We start from the raw sequence: 21962 nt of genomic DNA, 5'->3' as shown, positions 1-21962 counted from the left end.
ACACACACACACACACACGTCTCCTACCCTTTGGCTTCCGCATCATCATCATCAATCCATGTCAAGATTTGTGTGGCCAAGATGGATGACACATCCAACTCCTGAATGTCATGGGTGGAGGCCATGACTAAACAATTACGATTTGCCTGGGAGACAAACAGAGACAGGAAGAGGGGAAATGGAGAGGCGAGTGACAGAGAGGACAAGTGTGAGGAGAATAGGGTAAGGCCCTGTGTGTGCAAAATTGGACAAGAATGTCCACAAGAGTGAGACCAAGAATTTTTTCCAACTATTCTGCCTGAGGTCACAAAACCTTTCAACTTTTTGTTTAATGATAACCTGAGGTGCATCTTCCTTTGATTGCCAGCACCACGGCTTCCCTTTAAATAAAAAAAGCTACATTTAAGAGTATCACAGTATGAACCTCTTCCTAACAAAGAAAATATGGGCTCAAATCAAAAGGGGCTGGGACATGGTGTAAGAGATGTGCCACTGGCCAAAATACTTTAATATTCAATTTGAATTTAAATTGTGTGCTCTGAATCTGTTGTTCAAAGTGAAGCTAATGACATGAGTTCATTAAAAAATTCTGTTTCTAAATCCACCACAGTTTAAAACTCGAAATTCAGACTATTACAACTTTTATTTGGCTTGTGGCACATCGGTCTAACCATACTAGAAAGCATTGTAATTATGCATTGCTAGGCTAAAACTTTTAGGGGACACACAACCCTGACATATTATCACCTTATGAAATTAAAATGGAAAACGCTGCCAGTTTACACATCAAGCGGCACAGAGCAACAATAACATTTATTTTATTTTCAGGCTTGTGTTTATACCAATATTCACTCTCCTTTTAGCTCAGTTTTTGATCTCTACAGACTCCTGGGGAAAATCTGTCTCTTTAGCTGCTAAATGCTCTACTATGTACAAAGGCTAGTCGCTAAATTTGTCTGTCAGCGGTTTGGTGCAGGGCAGATAGTGTTCAGCAGGTTAATATGAGATTTTTTGCTAAAAACAGCTCCGGCTGGAAAAGAGGTTGAGGAGTGTGGTTAACTTGAACCACAACAGTAGAGCGATCCGAAAAACCCAAACAATGAACTGAAAGATGCTAAAGTGTTCCTTAGAGCTTTTCTCTGTGGGATTTTCACAATAAGCAACCCATTCTATAATTGATAGTCCTTTGACCCGCTGTAAGTATTACAATATTGATAAGAGCAGCTTTGAAATGTTATAAAAGAAAATATCTGAAGTTGAGTTTTGTAGCTACGTGTGTGCTTCACAATAAATGGTTAATGGATCCACTCCACAGAATGTTAAATGACGGGAAAATAACTTTAATACAGAGATTACCTCACTGGCTTCTATAGTACTTATTACATTACCAAACAAATTAAATCCCATACATTATACTGGAGCTGGACATTCAGAGCAGCATTGGCTCGATAAACTGACAAACCAATGAAGTCCATGGTTGGAAACACACTATGCTTTTTTCCCCAGATGATTTTGTGTTGTTCAGTGACATCTGTGTAAAAGAGTTACCTTGTTGATGGCAAAGGCTGTGATGATGTCAGATTCCTTGTGGATGATGCGTGCCTTTCCTCCCGGGGAGCCCAGATCCGTCTCAGTCTACACAGAGGAACAAACACACAAATCACCACCATGGAGATTTAATCATTACAGTTGAAACGTTGGAAAAACAATTTCCTGCAGACAAATAACAGCCAATACTTCAGACACAGTACATTTCCCTACATAATACAGAACCAATGTCAAATTATTTGCTGTAGAAGACAACAGAGCTGATGCTATAAGAGAGCCAAGGCTCACGCTTTGTTTTTATACTGTGTAATTTGTGCACTCTGTTTATGTGTTTGTTTGTCTTGCCTTTAGAGGTTAGGAGAGGGCATGTTAGGTGCATCAGGCCACCCTGTTAACCACATAACTGGGTTAGTGCCATTACATAGCATGAGCACAACAACCCTAGAGCAATGAGACCAAGCATGTACCGTAAAGGTCCTGGGGGGTATGCAGCAGCAGAGTAGGCTATACTGTAGCTATATATATTGTATAAAGATGTAACATTTTTATGTTACTCAAAATGAGAGGCATCCCTTGAGCATGAGATTAAATTAAAGTCTTTACTGCATGTATTCAAGGGGAAAAGACCATGTCTATTTCTGTCAGATGGAATAAAGAAAACTTGACTTGCAAAAATCTAAAGATGGTGGTTTGCCATTTTCGCCAAGCACATGATGCCTGTGGGGTGCAGATTCACTGCGACAGTGTTGGGCCCATTAATCAGAAGCTATTCAGCTCCATAATGTAGCTTGTCCTCTGAGACACTAGGTTAATTAACAGAGCCAAATGAAGTAGCTACAGTACAACATGGCAGCTTTCACAGAGAGAGCCAGAAGATTAGAAACTTCTATGATGCATCAGTGTACAGTGCAATTTCAGATTTATGGATTCACATAGATGAGGTAAATGTAAGAATAATATAAACAGTGACAGGGACATTCAGAGTACATGGCCCAGAAAATATGCGGACTGTAATTATGTCAAGATTACGTGTTTCAGATGTTTCTTAGATTTTATGTGACAGGCCACATTTACTATTCTACTGTAGGAGGCAAATAGCAGGCACAAGATGTGCATGTTCTCATATCTTATCAACTGTAGAGGTACCACCCACACTACAGTATGGTGATGTTAAGTAGGAAAACAAAGTACAATATTGCATACTCATGGGTCTTGACAAATCAGAAGTACTGTTATTATTAATAAAAACATCACACATTTTTGTTTAGAGTTACCAGAGAGCAGGGGTGAATAATTCACCATTTAATAATTCTAATAACAGGTTTAACTTCTACAATAAAGTAAAGCATGCTGGTAAACTTTGTTTCCAATCATACAGTTTTACATTTTTTTTCTCATCAATTGAGACCACAAGAATATGAAAGTATGTTCTGCATTTTGTCTGCATTTCACTACAAAAACAAGAAAAAGGCATGGTTTTCTTTATTAAATATTTACTTTACAGGATTATAATCTCCAGGACTCTACCACAAAAAAATGTTTGTCCCACCTCTAGGGCTGGGTATGTTTGATTTTTTTTCAAATATCAGTGCCAATACCTTGCTTATTGAATATAAACACACACTTCTAAAAACAATTATATACCTGATCAAAGATTAAGTTAACAAGAGCAATGATCTAATTAAATCACTTCATGCCAATATGGATTTTTGCTTTCAGTAATTGGTCCTACTGACACAATATGTTGGTACTGAGATTTGGTGCCCATCCCAACCAATACCATAAGTCACTTTGAAGCAGTAGTACCTGATAGTTTCCTGTCTCCTCCATCCCTGAACATTTCACATTGTCAGTCTGGTCCTCACCCAACTTTAATGATTTGGGAAGCAGCACAGGGTAGACACACATACACACACGCACAAAACACATACAGCAGACAACAACAACAAACAGTGATGAACCATGCAGTCAAACTGAATTATTATGCTGTTAATCAAACAAAGTGCTATAATTGTAATAAAGCATTAACATGCAACTTGAGGCAGTAATAATACATGAGGTTGGCATGCAAAACAAAAAAAGCACAAATGCGTCAAAAGGGATGTAAAAGCAATAATGATGCCATTTGCCTGGGGGTTGATAAAGATACGTGGATTTTATCATAATTCAATGGCTATGCTAGCTGTGCAACATAAAGGGAGTTCATGCAGTGGGTTGGCAGTGTGTGAACATGGTGTACCTCATTTGTGTCCCGTTTCTTGGTAAAGATGTTTCTAATGAAAGTCTCCTGAACTTCTTCCTGCTTGACCAAAAACTGCCACAGACGCTTCTCCGGCAGTGCTGAATGGTGACTAGTCCTGAAAATAACAACTCCTACATATTAACACTAACACTCATTAAATCAGTTGCATTAGTTCACTGGAGCACAACAACAAAATATTTTAGAAGACATCATTTCTGATTTGTGCCATTTCTAAATACATTTTAGTCGTATGGATGTGTTGCACAGATATATCAGGTGCTGCAGGCTAAACTGCAATTAATTAAACAGCACCATTAATTCATGATGTTTACAAGCTGAAGGCGACATCATAAAAAGGATAAAGTCAATTGCTTTATCTACACAAAAACATTACCTGTTCTAAGGCTCTGAGTGAATACAAAAACGATAAATTCAAAAAATCCTCATAAACATAAAAAAAAACCTGACAAGTCTGACAAGCTTCAAATCCAATCTAAATAAAAGCAATTCATTTAATTTCAATCTTCTCATAATTTTTATTTTTCCTTGTTTTACTGATCCCCAGCTCATGGTGGTACCTGAACGGGGTGTTGGATGGTTCAAACAGAGCCTTGTGTCTGAGCAGGGCGGGGCCCGGTGCGGCGGTTTCTTCCTGGAGGGGGTTGGAGATGTACTTGGAAGGGGGCCCCCCGAAAATCTCTAGCCTTTTCTGCAGCAGCTGCTCCCAGCGCTGCAGTGTCTTCAGCACAGCGTGACACAGAGGAGAGCCCACAGGCAGATCTGTGTTAAGTAGAAGCAAGAAGGCAATTATTAGCTAAGACAGGCACTGCAAAATGGGGCGGCATTTATATACATGCTGGCAGTTTGTACAGAGCAGTGTATGTGGTGTATTTTAGTGTTTACCTAATAAATCATATCCTGCCATTGGGTAAAAGGACTTGAGGTTGACCAACACCAGTTGAACCATTGCCAGACGCATCAAACACCAACTGAGGGGAAAAAAGGCCTTTAAAAATCAGATTACAGTTTTGAACATAAATACTCTAAATGGGTCCAAAGCTCCCTTAAAAAAATGGGGGAGTAAAAGTGTGTTCAGACTGAATGGCGAAAATGTAGAAGTAGTACGACCGAGTAAAAAGTAAGTGGAAAGACACAAACAGTAGTAAAGACATGCAGCTCTCAGGGCAGCATGAATTGAGGTGAAGATGAGTCACTCTTAGCAGTAATATCCACTTAGTCATGTGTCATTACCTGTATGAATTGTGGTTTGAATGCTCTCTTTGCGGAGAGCTGGGGTCAAACACATCTTCATATTGACCATCATCTTCTTCTTCATCTTGACTGCCCTGGCTCTCCTCTGAGTCATATTCAATTCTGTTTTCTGATGGTGGCAGTGAAGGCTAAAATACACAAGAACACAACAACAACGAATAAGACAGAGGCCCACGCTGTTTTAGCTAAACAAAAAATATGCTGTTGCTTTCATTCACTACCGGTTAGCTTTAGTACATGTATTATTATATTATAGCAGGTACATGTAGTGAGATGATCATACATTTCCAGTTTAGTAACAATAACCACAACCATATTGTCAAATATATTAATACTGTTATACATGAACCCTGCATATGAAACATGATCCCAGTGAAAGTCATCAGTCCAGATCAATTTAGAAAAGAATTAAAAGGATTGGATTTAAAAGGGTCGTGTTTTACTAGATTTGTTTTGGGGTCACTGACTGATATTCTGGATTACCTTGGTGATAAAGTAATCCCAAACGCTGAGCTCTGGAGGGACAAATCGTTCTTTAAAGATGGAGGTAGCTTCATGTTCTACTACAGGGTCATCCTTGGAACTGGATGGGCACCCCCGCTCTATTCCAGACTCTTCCTTGGATCCACTGCGTGATGACAGAAGCCTGAATCGCCTAGACTTCCTTTCTGAGCCACTTGGTGAGGCTGGGGTGTCAAGAGAAAGTGTTTGTTAAATTGCTGCATCTATGATTTCAGCTGCCATCACACCCATATTACCCACTATTGCATTTCCACATCGCATACAGTACATACGACAAGCCTGACATGCTCTTTTTGGTGATGACTATTACATTTTAAAATTAAAACATTAGTTAAAATACTGACATTTTGATAAATAAACAGGTGTTACAGTTGCATTACATCAGTTTTGTTTTTTATTTTACCAGGAGAGAGTACCACAGACAGGGTGTGAGAGAAACAGCTCCCACACTAATAGGTTGATGGATTTCACTATGACCTACAGACGGGAAGCCAATTAATCTAGAAGCACTGATTTGATTTAACTACTGGGTCACCTCCAAAAGAAAACCCCCACAGAGAGCCACTCAGGCTGACCCTGACCCTGTCAGAAAGAAAAATAGATCGGCCAAACTAATCCATAATTACCTGGTGGGGGTGTTCTTGTTGGGCTGTTTGGTTTCTCTATGACAGGGCTCCGGGCGCCTCCTCCAAATACTGTCACCCAAAGCTTGCTGTTGAGGGGGTGGGCCACAATGCGGAACAGTTCATTGCTAGAGTGAGTGGCCATGCCGTGAACAAACAGACTGAGGAAGACAGCAGTCAGGATCTCACAGAGCAGCACAGTTAAGCCTGGCTGGCTCTCCTCGCCTGCTGAGCTCAACAGGCGAATCAGAGAGGCTATACCTGGAGAGAGGGACGAGAGGGAAGGACAGCGGACACAGAAAGCAGAATGAATAGTCAATATATGTCAACTAACTGATGAATGCATTAAAAAGGTTTAGTTAAAAAGAAAAGGTTGAAAAGATGGATAAACATCCAATTCCAAAGCAGTCTAAATTCAAAATACTGGAGAGAGTCATATCTCCGGCCCCTCCTCCCCAGACTAGAAGTTCGCGGAGGTTGCAAGGTTGAGAATGCAGCATCCACAACAATGTTGCCCTACGTTTGTCTAACATAACCAGATGTTACTCCACAGCACAGCAGAGTAGCTAACGTAAGATGCTGTTTGGTGACAGTCATAAAAGCCTGTGCTCATGTGGAGCTCTGTACCCATCTGAGTACTCTTTATAATTTAGTGTGAGTACACAAATATTGAAATGACTTAAAAAGGCCCGTCCCTTGCAGTCGTGATAAATTATCCTGAAGCTAAATGCTCACTTGTTCAGGAGAAAATTAGCCAACTCGGCTTAGCCAACTTCATGGCTTTACTAACGTTTCAGCTATGGCGAGCTGGTTTTACGTTTTTACAGGTATATTTGATAACCCGACCTGGCTGTCAAAATGGGCAGTTGATAACAACACACAGGCCAAAAGACAAACAGAAATTCTGTCAAGGAACGGACATTTCAAAAGGAGAAAATACTGGCATTAGCACTGTTTTCAGAAAAGATAGTATTTCAACTTAGCATGTTTCCTTAATATCTGATGACATATTGTGGCCATTTTTTTGATTTAATACAGTAAATATATTACATATTGCACCTTTAAGTACACTGCCTAGCTTTTTCAGGAAATTGTTGGGTCTATTTTTTTTTACATTTTTTATTTAAACTATATATTCATGACCAGTTTTTAACGATTTACATCCTCAGTAGGAATGAACGGGCTTGGAGTATTCAGCTCAGAGCTCAAGACAGGGCAGGGAAGTTGGTAGGTACTGAGAAACGGACAAACGCATTGTCTTTTACTTATTCACTATATGAAAAAATATGCTTTGTTTCTTTTCATTTAGGCAAACGTGTTTTGTTTGGCTGATTTACCTGGCCACTGTGCAGGAGAAGTGTTGGGCTGAACAGACTCATCCATGCTGACAGTTCTGACTGGCAGCTTCTGAGACAGCAAAACACTCTGATACACGATTCCTGTGAAATGGTTCACATGGCTGTGGGAGACAAAAGAAAGCAACCACAGAGTCAGTACGAGTTGAGGGTACATATTAAACATGAAATGCAGGACTGAAAAGTGAAATTTATAATACTAGGTAAGTGGTGGTGTAAATATATATCGTCATGTTTTACCTGAAAGGTTTTAGCTTTGTTCTGAATTCTGGAATGAGTTTTTTTAAGTAAGAGGTACAGTGGTGTGAAAAAGTGTTTGCCCCCTTCCTCATTTCATGTGCCTTTGCATGTTTGTCCCACTTAAGTGTGTCGGAACAGCAAACCAATTTAAACAATAGTCAAGGACAAACACAAGTAAACACACAAATGCAATTTGTAAATGAAGGTGTTTATTATTAAAGGTGAAAAAAATCCAAACCATCATGGCCCTGTGTGAAAAAGTGATTGCCCCCTAAAACTAATAACTGGTTGGGCCACCCTTAGCAGCAACAACGCAACCAAGCGTTTGCGATAACGTGCAATGAGGCTTTTACAGCGTCCTGGAGGAATTTTGGCCCACTCATCTTTGCAGAATTGTCCTAATTCAGTTACATTAGAGGGTTTTCGAGCATGAACGGCCTTTTAAGGTCATACCACAACTCTCAATAGGATTCAGGTCAGGAATTGGCTAGGCCATCCAAAGTCTTCATTTTGTTTTTTTCAGCCATTCGGTGGTGACTTGCTGGTGTGTTAGGATCATTGTCCTGCTGCAGAACCCAAGTTCGTTTCAGTTGAGTACATGAACAGATGGTCGGACATTCTCCTTCAGGATCTCTTGGTAGACAGCAGAGTTCATAGTTCCTTTCATCACGGCAAGTCTTCCAGGTCCTGAAGCAGCAAAACAGCCCCAGACCATCACACTAACACCACCTTTTACTGTTGGTATAATGTTCTTTTATGAAAAGCAGTGTTCCTTCTAAGCCAGAATACTTGGACACACACCTTCCAAAGAGTTCCACTTTGTCTCATCGGTCCACAGAATGTTGTTCCAAAAGTCTTGGGGATCATCAAGATGGTTGTGGAGAAATTGAGACGAGCTTTGATGTTCTTTTGCTCAGCAGTGGTTTTTCTGGAACTCTGCCATGCAGGCCATTTTTGCCCAGTCTTTTCCTGATGGTGGAGGCATGAACGCTGACCTTAATGAGGCAAGTGAGGCCTGCAGTTCTTTGGACGTTGTTGTGGGGTCTTTTGTGACCTCTGGAGAGTCATCGCTGCGCTCTTGGGGTAATTTTGGGCGGCCGGCCACCCTGGGAAGGTTCAACACTGTTCATGTCTTCGCCATTTGTGGATAATGGCTCTCACTGTGTTCGCTGGATTCCAAAACTTTGGAAGGCTTATAAACCCTTTCCAGACTGATAGATCTCAATACTTCTTTCTCAATTGTTCCTGAATTTCTTGGGTCTCGGCATGATGTGTAGTTTTAAGGATCTTCTGGTGGACCTTACTGTGTCAAGCAGCTCCTATTTAAGTGATGCCTTGATGTGAACAGGTGTGGCATAATCAGGCCTGGGTGTGGCTAGAGAAATTGAACTCAGGTGTGGACAACCACAGTTATAGTATGTTTTAACAAGGGGGGCAATCACTTTTTCACAACGGGCCATGATGGTTTGGATTTTTTTCACCTTTAATAATAAACACCTTCATTTACAAATTGCATTTTGTGTTACTTGTGTTGTCCTTGACTATTGTTTAAATTGGTTTGATGTTCCGACACACTTAAGTGTGACAAAACAGCAAAGGAACAGGAAATGAGGAAGGGGGCAAACACTTTTTCACACCACTGTACCGCTGCCAAGCTCTGCGGGCTGCATCTCAGGTTAACTACCTATCTATGCTGTTTAGTTACAGAGAAGAAAAGCTTTGTGATGAAGAAAGCGTTAGTACTTGCGTTCTTATGTCAAGTAGCTTTTCAACACACGCACACAAAAACCTTGGATTATTGCAGAGAAAGTTTTTACAGAGAATATGTGATGCTCTATGCGCGAGGGAGTCTCTTTAGTTTTAAACATCCCCTTTCAAGTTTTTGCAAAAAAAAAACTGACTCTACATCAAAAAGAATCTAAAAGTCAAAGGAAGTATGATACAGAAGGAGTGGCAGTCACTGTGGACGTAATTCACTTCTCACAACAAATTGAATCCATTATGTCACACACACACAACACTGCAAATGGACAAGTACAGTACACTATATTAAACTGAAGTTAACATGATGACAGCGAGAAATGAGCAGAACATATCAAAACACTGTCAGCTTGCCGGTAACATTCAACCCCCGCAACCTACATCCTGAAATACTTAAAAAAAAATGTACACACTCTCCTACACTCACTCTCTCTCTTACACTCATGAGGAAGAAATAGAAGCACAATTTCATCAAACCCATGCACACCTGGAGCGTTTATATCACACAGTGCCGTCATATATAGATGGCACTGTGTGTATGTGTGTATTAATCACAGTGTTTGAGGTTTTAAATACCAAGGTCAGAGATGTTGCTCTGAAAAAAAGACTGTTTCACTCTCTTTTTGACACATTTAGTTGATATAAGCAACTGTATCTCTGGGGTCACCGCACTGTGGCTTTAAAGGTCCCAGTCTGGTCAAGCATAAGTAAATATGATTCTGTACAAAATCAAGCAATCTGGCAGAACAGTCGCAGGAACTCACATGGCAGCACAGCTGTAAGCTAAACACACACATTCACACATCCAAAATTGAAATCGCACTGGGTTGTTGTCAAAGTGATTGGGAGTTATGGTGCATATACATCTTAAATAAACAATGTTGCTCCCATCTGTCAAACTCCAAAATCGAATTAAGTATTTACAATAAGAATGAGAAAGAGCAGGCTTCATAAATTATTCTACACAATCGAAACAGACTAATAATTTTGTTTTGCAAACTTCCAACACGTTTGTTTCTTTCCATGTTTCATATAGCACCAGTATAGCGCTTTGTAATAGCAGCCTAAAGCACATGCTAAGATGATTTTCCATAAACACAGTATGTGTGCATTACCCTCTTGCTTGGTTACCAGTAGTCATGTCCCTTCCCCCTTATCTCTTATTCTTCTGCTCCAATAAGTTTAAAAACCTTCACAGACACACACACGCACACCCACACACACAAATAAAGCCAGAAGATGCAAATTAACAGTATTTTAAATGCTAATGCTAAAAATAGAAAAACAAAGTTAGATCACTCTTGATAGATAAATAATCCACTGGCCGTTAGTGCTGTTATTTGGGGTCGTGTTAAGGTGAATGTGGTGGAAAATTAAAAAAAAAAAGTATCAGAGTTATGCATCATATCTCAGAGAGATACTGCAATGTAGATACCCACTATGAACTCAAACCCTTTTGAGTCATGCTGAATAAAAGCATTTTTTTATTTTAAACACTGGGTATATGGGAAATGCAAAGATTTATTTTCCATAGATGCCCAAATATTATTAAGAAATGGACGGATTGACAATAGCTCAAGGACTAATGTATTAAAGTTGACTGGCTACATTTAGACCGCCTGCAGATGTGACCAAATTCTGATTATTTTGCTCTTATGTGACTCAAATCTGTTTATTTCACAATAGTGTGAACAGCACAAATCACATGAAATCTCTTTTCAATTCCGATATGAGCTAGTTTAATACGTCATATCCTTGTTCATGACATTTTTATGTCATTTGTCACAATTCTGCGCTGGCTGGAGTCATTAGCAATGCAATCCCACCACTCTTGGCTCTGCATCCACACACACCTCCGTATAAAAAAGAAGTCATTAATAAAAATGCGGCTCTCTTTTTCCCTATCCTCGTCATCATTCCAAATTAATTTTCTGGCTTCCACTGTTACATCTGCTTATAAATAAAACCGTAAACGCTGACTTCAGTGGCCCCCATGCTTATAACAATGTGCAACGTCTTTTTGTTATTGTTCTTTTGAACATGAAGAACACTATGGCACTATGGCTTGCAGGGTGAACATTGCCAATGAAGCTGCTGATATGTCAAACGGTCCCTGCAACATGACAGCCTAGAAATTAATATCCTGTAATGCCTGCTTGGGACACTTACCTGTGGGTGTGTCCATCACACAGACACTGATATATACAGGCTGACAGAGAGGCAGCCAATGTGTGCATCACATAGATCTGAAATAAGGGATAAATAAACAAATTAACTAGTGTTTGAAAGAGCATGAATACAACTGAAATTAAACACACCTAAAAGAACAAAATCTAAAACTTTACACGTCTAAGCATTTGTCAAACATTGATACACAATACAACATACTACTACTACAAATACTACCTCAACAACACATCTTTTACATATCTGTATGAGTTTTCACCTGGTTTTAAAATCTGTCCTGAGTGATCCGATCCGATAAGTGGATAGCACTAACTATGTGTGTTCACACCTAGCAACAGAATATGTCTCCATATGCGTCTTGAGTGAAAACTTGTGATTGGATCACACTATATGCATTCAAAATATACTATCTTTTATATACTTGTGATCGGATCACTCAGGACACATTTTAATACCAGGTGGTACTGCAATTCCTTTTAATTCGACTATAAACTAATATCATCTGTTAGATCTGCTCGGATATGGACACTTAAATCAAGGTTCTGAAAACTTCTTAGTTTGTTAAAAATGCATTTATTTGAATGTGAGTCATTGCACACACAAAGTCCATTTATGCAATCAACAATACCAAAAGTGGAATTGGATGCATGACACCAGAGACTGCCTTACCTCATTGTTAACAACATCGGGATGTGGAGGAGAGTCGAGTGAATTGATGGTCTGCAAGATGTCATGAGCCATGTTGGTCAGGTAGACAATAGGATTGGCCACCACTGTCTTTACGTTGGCCGTGCAAGCCATCAGAAGAGGGATAGTTGGTTGACATGGCGTCACTGCTGACTGGATGGTGTCATCCTGTTGGGAGAAATAAGAGTAAAACATTAAAACGTGGGTTCAGTCATTACAGTATATCTGCAGATACACTAAAAAACAGTTAAACATGATCAACATTGACAATGATCAATCAGTGTCACTACTGCAATCATCTTACATTCATTTGACACAAATTATTTCTGTGTAAAATGTGCATCATATATAGATGAGTGCACTGCAAATGGTTAACTGTGAAAAGACTTTCATCAACATCTACAACACAGCCTTGATGATGCATTGCTTGCTGACCTATTATAAGAGATATAATCAGGTCATCAGAAAATGTACTTTGTCTACACATTTAAATAATTTAAGAAAACACTAAACCTGAAAAGTAGCCATTGAAATAAAGTGCTTGATTTGTAATTTAGGACTGACATGGTGTTAGTGGTGGAGGGGCAGTGCATGGTTTTCACGTGAACTGCAGCGTCTCCAGCAACACAGAGCTGCCTGTGGACACCCGTCTGTCAATGGCAGGAAAACAATTACTGGCGAACGCACCAGGCGCATATCGGCCGATGGCAATAAAATCGGTCTATCACTAGTAAATAAAAAATAGGTAAGTGTTTAGTGTTTAAAAAGAACACTACTCATTAGACTTATCACACCTATATCTGGGGACATTCATTGCTTTTTATGAATTGTACCTTTTCATTTTATATCTCATTGGCACTTTGGCACTATTGTTTTTTTACACTTATGCCAACAAAGCATATTGAATTGAACTGAAATACGCATAACTACATGACACACTCACACCACAGTACACTTTTAAAAATATACAAGATAATATATTACACTTCCTCATTTTTAAGAGGGTAAATGAGACAGCTCACAAAAGGGACTAGATGCTTTTGATCCTTTTGCTGACTCAAAATAAGTCATACATGATCCCATTCTTAGAGAGAGCATGACTTGTTTTTCCAGTGTGTGAGAATGACATTTAAAGAGCTAAAAAAAAAAAAGGAGAGATAGGCAATAAAAGGGGTACCTGGTTTTGTGTTTGTTTACTAGATCCTTGAACATGACTCTCTGTGTGGAGTACCACAGGCTTATGTTCGTCACGCTTGATGAATCACATTCAGTTGTCACTAACCTACTTAACAGAAGCACTTTAGAGCTTAAAAATAGAGAAATTTCTTCAAAAACAATGGAGAAATTTGATAATCATGGGACCAGAGCTAGGACAAAAGAAACCACTTTCATTTCAAAATCAAAGTAACTCCCAGTGTTTGTCGACAGTGCCAAAAGTGAAGAAAGTTGTTTCCATGCCGGTTCATTCAGTTGTTTACCTCATAAAATGTACGTCAACCTTTGAATAGTCAGCCTAAGGCCGAACCTCTCTCAGGAGTTTGGAGAGTCAGCCCAACCTGCCAGCCCATTATTGGAGGTGTGCAGACAATTGCCAGTGCACAATAAGTGGGTCAGTGTGTGCGTGTCTTGGGAATCTGGTTGCCTTAGGACAATATTTCAGATGGCTTTGTGTGCGTCTTTCTTTATTATCAGTTAAATAACAGCTTTACTTGCCAGTGGAAATGTTTTTACATGTATATGCAGTTGATAGTTATTTTTCTGTATTTTGTGTTGTAAAATATAGATTTTTGTACACATAATTGTCTTTCCTGTCTAAGTAATTAGTAATAACACATTTAGTTTGTGTTGTGCTCAGAGCCTTTGACAGACAACGTTTGGGAAAGCTGCATCAAATTTATTACCACTTGTCTATGATGAAATGTCTTGGTTGTAAATATAAAACAAACTTCTCAGTAACTTATTTTCATTATCATTTAAAATATGTATGTTGTTATACTATTTTCTCAATTCACTGTCATCAAAAGTTACCAGAAAAATGCTCGCCTTTTTGACAAGTCCAAAATCCTATGTATTATTTTGTTTAATACGAAAAACAGAAGCAAGGCAAAGTGTCTGTGAAACTGTAACTGGCAAATGTATAACTGATCAATCTTTTAAATTGACTTTGATGATTATAAATAATTTTATTTTGGTTAACATACTGTACATGAAAGAAACACTTATTTACCACAGTTTGCAACCGTAGCTAACCAATGCTTATTTTTGCCTATCCTATAATCACCATAGCATCACCTAGAAATCCAACAAAACTAAATGAAACTTAATACTACAGAGTACAATCCTTGTAATTGATTATACGGTAAATATGGTTGCACGCTCTACCAAGTGAGCTACCCAGGCACCCGTTAATTTCCTTTTAATTTAATCAATATGTGGTTTCCAACAGAGTTTATAATATAAAATCACTTCCAAAAATCTGGTTTCATATAGTCTTTCAATTTCAACTCTATTTAAGTTTTTATATCACAATTGGCTCTGATACCACCAAACACCATACATTTAGTTTAATTTTCATTTAGAGATACTTTGACTGGTAATCGAATGCAAAAATATTTTTGTGTCATTTATTTAGGGATCAATCATATTTCATTTTCTATATGTTAATTTGAAAATCCAAGCAGACTGCAGGACAACCTATCACCAAAACTCTAACCAATGTATCCATCAAGAATTGGCATTCAAGTGGCTTATAAGTAATTGACTCATTGTTTTATCACTTTCACCATCAACCTTAAACTAGTTAGTACAGTCACTGAAACGTGTGACTGTCTGTGACTTTAAATGTGTATCTGTACATGTTTTCATTACCTGGTGAGACTCTTGAAGCAATAATATGAGCTCCATGCGCACTGAGGCCAGTCCTCCACCGTGGGAGCCATGCAAGCTGCAGTAGCTCAGAAACATCCTCAGTAAGGGCTGGTTACTCTGCAGCCAGTGTCTCCTACTCCTCTGGCTGTCACCACGAGGACTCCCTGGCTGGAAAACAAATACAGTACATACTTTATTAGTTTTATAGACAAATCAATCAACAACCTTGTAAATAACCAAAGTTATCCAACTGGCTAACGTTTAATCAAAGACCCCACAGTGGTATCCTAAAAACAACCATGTTTTCTGTTAACAATAAATACCTAGTGGGTCTTTGAAATTGAACTTGTGCACACTGAGTGTACTGCACAAGGGTACGTATGTACAGTTAGATGTTCTACTAAAGCAGAAATAGAGGAAATTGCCTGCAGCATGTTAGAAAGAGTTTAGATATATATCCAAGGGAAAAGGGTGCAACAATCTTTTCAATTTACAATTTTTCAAACTATGTCAAGACACACTGTGCTGTTGTGTTGCATGACATTTTTTCGTCATAAACATCTGACGAATCCAGAAACCGCCAGCTATCTACACCCACCTGTTCCTCCTCCACCAACCCAGGAACAGGGGCTTCACCCTGGGCAGACAGCTCTGGAAAGAAGGGCTTGTAGCTGCAGCAACGCTGGAGAGCCACCACCTGGGTTGAAAAGAATTTAAAAAAGCAATTCGTAAAATCTATTTATCAAAAAGGATTTTATCCTGCATGCGTGGGAATGAAAGCAAAACTTTTCACCAAATATTCAAAAGGAAAAATGCAACAAAATAAATTAGTAAGAGAAGACCACTGGATTTTTTTTTTTTTTAACCAATGTGATGTTTATATGCACTGACAGTGCACACAGAGAGATCAAGTCTTGAAACAGTGAACATGAAGACAGGAGAGATGTGTGGGAGTTAAGCAAGTTATAAATGTTTTATTGAGTGAACTTAAGGGTGCAGTCAGACTTATGCTTCACCAGACAGATGGATATTATAATTATATCTAGACTAAAAAAACATTTGGGATTTGACCTTTAAGTCTGTAAAAGTGTTTAAATATGTGTGTGCTATTACCTCTCTTTCCAACCACTGGTAGAGCTGGCAACGTAGCTTCCCTCCATCCACTTCATACCCCGTCGACAGCGTCCGGAGCTCATTGGTCATAATCTTCAAGCAGGCAGTAAACTTGAGCTGGGCCGCCAAGGTGTCATTAGATGGATCCAGGAAGTCATTGCAGTCTTCTCTTGTCACTGTCTCCATTAATGGCGAGATGGCATCCTGTGTGTCCTGGAACACACTGCTGCTATCAACACTTCTACCGCTCTTAACATTTTTATTTTCTTCTTCATCCTCATCCTCATCTTCTTCTTCTTCTTCTTCTTCTTCATCAGCTTTGTCAACATCCCACTTCAGCTCCAGGGATTCATCTGCACGCATCAATGAAGGCTGGCTCCAGTCAAAACTTAACACTGAATCGGACCGGCTGTTAGATAAGCTGTTTGCGTCTGACTCGTAGCCATTTAGAGCCGGCTGAGACCAATCCGGCTCCAACGTTTGTCCATTCTTGCTACCAACACTGAGTTCGGCAGCGGTGCCTGTATACTCCTGGTTGGGGAGTTTAGAATGCTTGCGGACTTTGGGCATCTTGGAGAGGACTTCAAGTGCTAGCATGGGGCAGCCAGCTTGCAGGTGTGCATATGCAGCTGTGAAAAACAACTTCCTCTCCTCCAGACTAATGGAGTCAGCCCTGCGACCCTCAGCGGTCAGTCCAACTTTAGCCTTGTCTGAAGAGCCAAAATGGCGGCGAAGGAGGAGTGGGTGGGTACGAAGATAGGTGTAAAAGTTGAAAACCTCAGGATTACATGCAGACACAGAAGAGGAACCTGTCATAGATACAAAGAGATAGGAATTTTAATTTTATCTATGTCTGTGGCAACAACCAGCCACTTTTACTGCTTTGACCACAGTACCTGCAAAGGACAAACTGTGTTAATGAATCAAACACAGAAATAGAGTTATAGCATCTAACTGAATCTTTGATGAACTTCTAAATGACTGAGTGTCATTGAACTTAGCAGAGAGCTCCTTCTTCATTGGTTAAGGTTTTTCCTGCCCCCTATGCTTAAGCCACGCCCACTGTCATATCTGGTGACCCATTTAAGGTATGGTCTTGTGTGAGGTATCAATGAACTCAGCAAAGACTTCCTTTGTCATTGGTGGTGTTTAATCCTGCCCCCTATGATTCAACCACGCCCCCTTTCACAGATAATGAACTGTATGACGTAGAGTCTTGTAAGGTATCATTGAACTCATTAGGGAGTTCCATCTTCATTGGTGATGATTTGCAAGTGTCAGAGCCGCACAAATGCACGGATGCAAGTAGCGTGCGCACATTAGCGCTTGCAGCTTTAATTATTTATGAAACATGTAGCACAGGGATGTAAATCTGGTACAGGTTTGGCTCATAGGTCAATGTGAGGCTCATATTAAGTTCAGTTCTTCATCTATTCATAATGCAAGCCTTGTATATTTAAATCAATGAAATGGTCTTCTGTGTCCAGTATACTGCAGTTACTTGTGCAATTTCACATACTAGAAGGGCTAAAAATAGTTATATTAGCCATTTTGTAAAAGCAGTGGATTCAACATCACAGTGTCAAAGCACAATCTGCAGCACTTACAGTATAGTCTACCCCACTGTTTTTACCTGCAATGCTGCATTTGACGGGCCTGAAACACGGTATTGAGATATCTTTAAGGCCTCTGGCAGTACACATTACACAATGGTTACTAAATTTTGTTTTTTCATTCATAAATACAATGTATTTTGAAAGAAAGATTATCAGGGTATTATAAAAAAGTGTGGTGGGAAATACAACCAATCCTATTAAAAAAAATATGAGAAAAGTTTAGCATAAATTATATAAATTATTTTTTATGACAAAACATAATAGGATTTTTTTGAAAAACCATCACAAATATTGATCAACACAAAGTATTGCTATGAATGACCAACACTTAAAATCATTAGAATAAATTGACAATTATAGCAATCAAAACATAGAGCACAAATGAACTTTGTCTAAATAATCCCTTGATTTTGTTCTCTTGTATACTCTAGTACAATTGATACAGTGGTGCTCAAAAGTTTACATACACATGCTTAAGTTGACTAAAAATAGGAATAAAAAAATCATGTTTTAAATTTATTTTAATACCTAAATTAAAAAATGAGGTAAAATCCAACCTTTAAGGACACCAATTTTCTTTGTGAATGAATAACGTATTGTAAATAAATAAATGTTCTTATTTAAATACAGGGGTCATAAGTATACATCCCCTATGTTAAATTCCCAGAGGCAGGCAGATTTTTATTATTAAAGGCCAGTTATTTCCTGGATTCAGGATATTATGCTCCTGATAAAGTTCCCTTGGCCTTTAGAATTAAAATACCCCACATCCTCACATACTCTTCACCATGCTTAGAGTGCATGGGATACTTTCTATAAAATCACTCTCATGCAAATCAAACCAGGTATTAGTCTAACTGAAATAAAACCATGCCTATCTCTAAGCATGGTGAAGAGTATGTGAGGATGTGGGCTATTTTAATTCTAAAGGCCAAGGACTTTATCAGGATGCATAATACCTGATCCAGGAAATAACTGGCCTTTATAATAAAAATCTGCCTGCCTCTATGGGAATTTAACTAGGGGTTGTATACTTATGACCCCTGTATTTTAAATAAGAACATTTATTTATTTACAATACGTTATTCATTCACAAGAAAATTGTTTTCCTTAAAGGTTGGATTTTACCTCATTTTTTAATTTAGGTATTAAAATAAATTTCCAAAACATGATTTTTTTATTCCTCTTTTTAGTCAACTTAAGCATGTGTATGTAAACTTTTGAGCACCACTGTATATGCATAAAATGTTTTGGCAAAAAAAAAGAATTTGGCAAGTACATAACAATAGGGTAGTGGACTTGCTTCGCTGAAAATTTCAAATTACAATTCTGTAGGTTATCAATTTAGTGTAAAAATAAATGTTTACAGTAGCAAACTGTACTCTTAATTTCCCATTTGCATTGAAGTAAAGAAAAAAAAAAACTAAGCAGAGCACTGCAGACTTACCAGCGTTGCATTTGCTCTCAGTGGACCCAGAGCTGGTGCTGTTAGCAGGTTGCTCAAGTAGAGTGTCCAAAGCTCTGCTGTAGTCCTCCAGGACCCAGTGAGCCATGCTCCGCAGGAAGGGGTCTTGGTGGGCTTGAATCTGACATATACAGAGAATTACCATGGCTTATTCTGGGTTCTGCAATGTATTAATTAACAAATGCTGGAGAGTCTAACAACACTGGGTAGTTTGATTAAATAGTGAACATTTCAGGGGTATAAACACTACGGGGTACAAACACTATCTTGTAAAGGCTGTACACAAACTCTGCACCTGTTTGTCTTGTCCCAGAACATGTCTCTGGAGGATCTTTTTGTAGGTGGATGCCATCTCAAACTCAGACTCATACAATCTAGAGATCACCAAGGCAAGCTGTAGGTCCTGCATTTTCTCTAAACACACCTGGAGGAGGAAATAAAACAAGATATTATAGTCGGTTCTCATTATAAAATGGTATCTGAACTATTGGCACAGGCCTAAATGGGGTGCAATAACAAAAGACGCAGACAAATAATGTTGGACATAATGATTTTCAATAGTTGCAGCTTTCTGGTTTAGCTGTTGAAAAGTCGATTCAAAAGCACTTTTGCGCACCTCTTTTCTGGGGCAGGTGCGTCAGAAAAGGCAAAGGTTACCAGAAATATTTGTTAAAGAAGACCCACACTGTCCATTACGCCTTGCAAATACTTTATTACATTACGTTTCGGTCACACAGACCTTCCTCAGAAATTCACCTGAGGACAACAAATGTTTTTCATTGCCTAGAGCACCTTTAAATACCTCATTGCAAACAACCCAGAGCGTTTTTTTCTCCTATCCTGGAATGCATCAGTGGTAGAGCCAGACCTTACTCCGCAGCTCTGTGGAGATAGGTCTGGCAATGCAAGACGAGTGGAAAGTTGAAGTTGCTGAAGGTCTAAAGGGGCATTTCAATGAGATTACCTTCCAGCTAGAGAGACTAAACCAAGTCAATGATAGCCCTTTGCCGGGGTGACACTAATTTCCTTAAAATGCTTAAATATGAAATAATGATACTCATTGCTTCAGGGACTTTCTAAACTGAAATAACCTTGATGAATAAAGTTAAGCAAACAAGATGACCAGAAGCAGCCCTCTTGGTATGTGAGCTAAAAGATGGAGATCTGTGTGTTTTTGTGGCTTAACCTACCTAACCCTAAGAAATGCCAGAAATACTAATGCCAAACAGCAACAGCCATTCCAACAATCATGCATGAAATAGGCACTGCTCTTAACTTTGAATTGTTAAAAAATAGGGCATGCATACAATACTACAGACTTTTTATTAAAGAAACTGAGCTGCACTTGACATTATTCATAATAAAAGGTAAGGTTTAGCAGGCTGACAAGCAACCCTTGCAGTTGATGGAACAAGTGCTTCTTGCAAACAGTGTGTCATGTCTATTTTCCACTTACCTCCACAGCATCCTTAAGGGAGCCGGCTAGAAGGAAAAAGGCTGCAGAATGCTGGAACCGCTGCTTTCCCAACAGAGAAAACGCATTTTTCAGTGCTGCTTTCCTCCAACGGTCCTCATTGAAGTTGTTGCGGAAAAACTCTGTCATTTTAGCATTGTTCTGAGACCTGGAGAGAAATACGTTACGTATTCAAAACAATACTTGTGTTACAGATCTTCAGTAATCTGACAGAACCTATTTTAGTTAAGGGTAGGGAGCACATATTGTGATGACTGCATTTATATTTTATATCTAAAATTATGTCAGTCTTGCCTACCTGTACAATCCCCAGACCACTGCCTTCTTTTTCATTGCAAGATAAAATATGGCTGCATCCAGAGGATCATTGTTTCTCTGTAAAGAAGTCTTGGCAACCTGACAGAGAAAAAGAACAAAATGTGTAGACCTTCATGTCATTATAGCATCTTTAAAATGATTTTGTGCAGTTGTGTTGTGAGAAAAAAAGAGACAAACTTGATGTGTTGCTTACTACCAATTAAGACAAAGAAAAGCAGCAAATTTGTCCATGAGAGAGGCTAGAAGTAAAATATGTTTGGCATTTTTCTTATTAAAAACCGCTGCCGTTTGATTTTCTGTGGACAGACCTCCCAACTGTAGTTTCAAATATGTAGAAAAGCACATAGAAAAAGCACCTATGAATAACAAGACACTGAATAACCTCAACAATGCAATTTGATGAATAAAACAAGACTACAATATCTAACAAGAATGCAAACTAAATGAACTAAACTCCACAGAGATTGCTTTTTCATATACTGTATACTTCCTTTTTACTCTAATTTGCTACTGACTGAACAATCTGCAAACGAGTACATCAAATCATCAAACAATTTATTTCAACCATAGATTGTAGGGCTGAACGATTATGGCCAAAATGATGATCCCAATTATTTTGATTAATATTGAGATCACAATTAATTATCACGATTATTTGTTGATTTTAACCA

General features: G+C 38.8%; 1 protein-coding gene across 5 annotated transcripts in view; it reads right to left on the bottom strand.

Annotated features, from left to right (window-relative positions):
• The window catches only part of dmxl1 (Dmx like 1), a 64188-nt gene that overhangs the window by 13122 nt on the left and 29104 nt on the right, over positions 1-21962 (bottom strand). For 4 of the 5 annotated variants that reach the window (XM_032515610.1, XM_032515612.1, XM_032515611.1 and 1 more), the window contains 19 exons: positions 21272-21369; positions 20956-21121; positions 19795-19923; positions 19482-19620; positions 16419-17227; positions 15904-16002; positions 15306-15473; positions 12420-12605; positions 11733-11809; positions 7545-7666; positions 6211-6468; positions 5546-5748; positions 5042-5190; positions 4694-4779; positions 4369-4570; positions 3788-3905; positions 3355-3417; positions 1549-1635; positions 28-146 (listed from right to left, as the gene is read on the bottom strand). In XM_032515610.1, coding sequence (XP_032371501.1) covers positions 28-146; positions 1549-1635; positions 3355-3417; positions 3788-3905; positions 4369-4570; positions 4694-4779; positions 5042-5190; positions 5546-5748; positions 6211-6468; positions 7545-7666; positions 11733-11809; positions 12420-12605; positions 15306-15473; positions 15904-16002; positions 16419-17227; positions 19482-19620; positions 19795-19923; positions 20956-21121; positions 21272-21369 — 3278 coding nt within the window. The remainder of the gene's footprint in view (positions 1-27; positions 147-1548; positions 1636-3354; positions 3418-3787; positions 3906-4368; positions 4571-4693; positions 4780-5041; positions 5191-5545; positions 5749-6210; positions 6469-7544; positions 7667-11732; positions 11810-12419; positions 12606-15305; positions 15474-15903; positions 16003-16418; positions 17228-19481; positions 19621-19794; positions 19924-20955; positions 21122-21271; positions 21370-21962) is intronic. The other variant, XM_032515614.1, reaches the window with a different exon arrangement.

Source organism: Etheostoma spectabile, chromosome 5 (genome assembly GCF_008692095.1).
Source record: "Etheostoma spectabile isolate EspeVRDwgs_2016 chromosome 5, UIUC_Espe_1.0, whole genome shotgun sequence".
Classification (NCBI taxonomy): domain Eukaryota; kingdom Metazoa; phylum Chordata; class Actinopteri; order Perciformes; family Percidae; genus Etheostoma; species Etheostoma spectabile.
This window is presented reverse-complemented; position numbering and strand designations above follow the sequence as displayed.